The sequence below is a fragment of the Aureococcus anophagefferens genome (assembly GCF_000186865.1).
Source record: "Aureococcus anophagefferens unplaced genomic scaffold AURANscaffold_15, whole genome shotgun sequence".
NCBI lineage: Eukaryota > Pelagophyceae > Pelagomonadales > Pelagomonadaceae > Aureococcus > Aureococcus anophagefferens.
In genome coordinates this window covers 986457-987846 of record NW_008705575.1, presented here as the reverse complement: position 1 = coordinate 987846, position 1390 = coordinate 986457, and the positions used below count along the sequence as shown (strand labels likewise).

General features: G+C 68.8%; 2 protein-coding genes across 2 annotated transcripts in view; one reads left to right on the top strand and one right to left on the bottom strand.

The window, feature by feature from the left end:
- Positions 1-31: 31 nt before the first annotated feature.
- AURANDRAFT_65611 (hypothetical protein) lies at positions 32-862 on the bottom strand (the record flags this gene model as incomplete). The annotated part of the gene is made up of 1 exon (XM_009040496.1): positions 32-862. A coding segment is annotated over one exon (831 nt), but the record flags the coding sequence as incomplete, so codon positions are not given.
- A 251-nt stretch (positions 863-1113) lies between these two features.
- The window catches only part of AURANDRAFT_65610 (hypothetical protein), a gene marked incomplete at both ends in the record, with an annotated part of 16981 nt that continues 16704 nt past the window's right edge, over positions 1114-1390 (top strand). Inside the window, one exon of the mRNA XM_009040497.1 lies at positions 1114-1253. Within this exon, the coding sequence (XP_009038745.1) occupies positions 1114-1253 (140 nt within the window). The remainder of the gene's footprint in view (positions 1254-1390) is intronic.

Genomic DNA, 1390 nt, shown 5'->3' with positions numbered 1-1390 from the left:
ACGCGTCGAAAGCGTCCATCGCGAGCTGCACGGGCCGCAGGGCGCCCGCGCGCGCCGGATGCGCGAAGACGTCCGCGAGCATGGGCTCCGGTTCGACGCAGACAACGCGGCTCCCGCCCGGCACGTGCCGCGCGAGGAAGTCCGCCGTCGTGCCGATGCCGCAGCCGAACTCGAGCACGGACCGCGGCCGCAGCCCGTAGGCCAGGTGCCGCGCGAAGAACGTCGCAAAGTTGAAGCCGTAGACCGCCAAGTGCGTGCACGCGGACCACTTGCCGCCGTCGCTCCCCAGGTTCGACCCCTTGCCGGACCGCACCAGCTCGTCGATGCTCGGGAACTTCGTCGCCACGTGGTCGACGCAGGACAAAGGCAGCAACCGCTCCGAGCCGAGCTCCGGCTTTCGTAACGGCGGGCCGTCGCGGACCCAGACCGTTCGCCCGCCGCCGAACATGCAGCACGCGGCGCCGGCCGTCACGCCGTCCGCGCTCCGCCGGCCCTTCGCCGTCGCCTCGTCCGTGAGCGTCGGCCTCGCGTCGTTGGGGCGGAAGAAGTCGTAGCGCGCCCACCGCGACCAGTGCTCGTGGCACGTCATGTTGGCCAGGCTCGTCCGACCGCGGTTCGGCCCGGCGACCCACTCGAGGTTCTGGCACGTCGCGCGACAGTTCGTCTCGCCGGGCGCGCAGGGCGCGGCGATGGTCTTTTGGGGGGGTGTTTTTGGTAGCGGCGCCGTGTGGAGCGGGAGGACGACGAAGATGAGGAAGCCGAGGGCGAAGGCCGCGGCGGCGACGCCCTTGACCGTGATCTTCTTGGGTTGCTCCTTGAGCTTCGTGAGCAGCTCGGCGCGTTGGGTGATGGTACCGAGCATGTCGCGTGTCGAGGGGGGCGTGAGGCGCTGGCTGGATGCGTCTCGAAGCGTTGGTGTTACGAAGAGGCGCGGTACTCTCAGGCGCGAGAGTTTTGTGGCGCGCCCACACGGGTCGACCGGTTGGGCAAGTTTTTGCCTTTGGCGAGTTTTTGTGGCAGGAGCGAGCAGGAGGGTCCCCCATAGACGCGGAGCGGGGGCGCGAACGACCGAGACGGCACACACAAAAACAGACGAACAACGATCACGAGATCATGGACCCGGAGCTCGTGGCGAAGAAGCTAGAATACGAGGCGAAGAAGGCGCGGCTCAAAGAACTGCGAATGCGGCTGACCTGCACCATATGCGGGGCAAAACCGAAGACGTTGCTCAACTGCCCCTGCGGGACGACACAGTGCGCGCCCGGCGCGACGCGCGCGAACGGGTCGGGGGCGGCTCGACGCGGCCCGGGGCGCCGTCGCGCGTGACCTGGCGCGACCTCGCAGGTATTGCTCGACCGATTGCCAACGCATCGACTGGCGCGACCGCGGC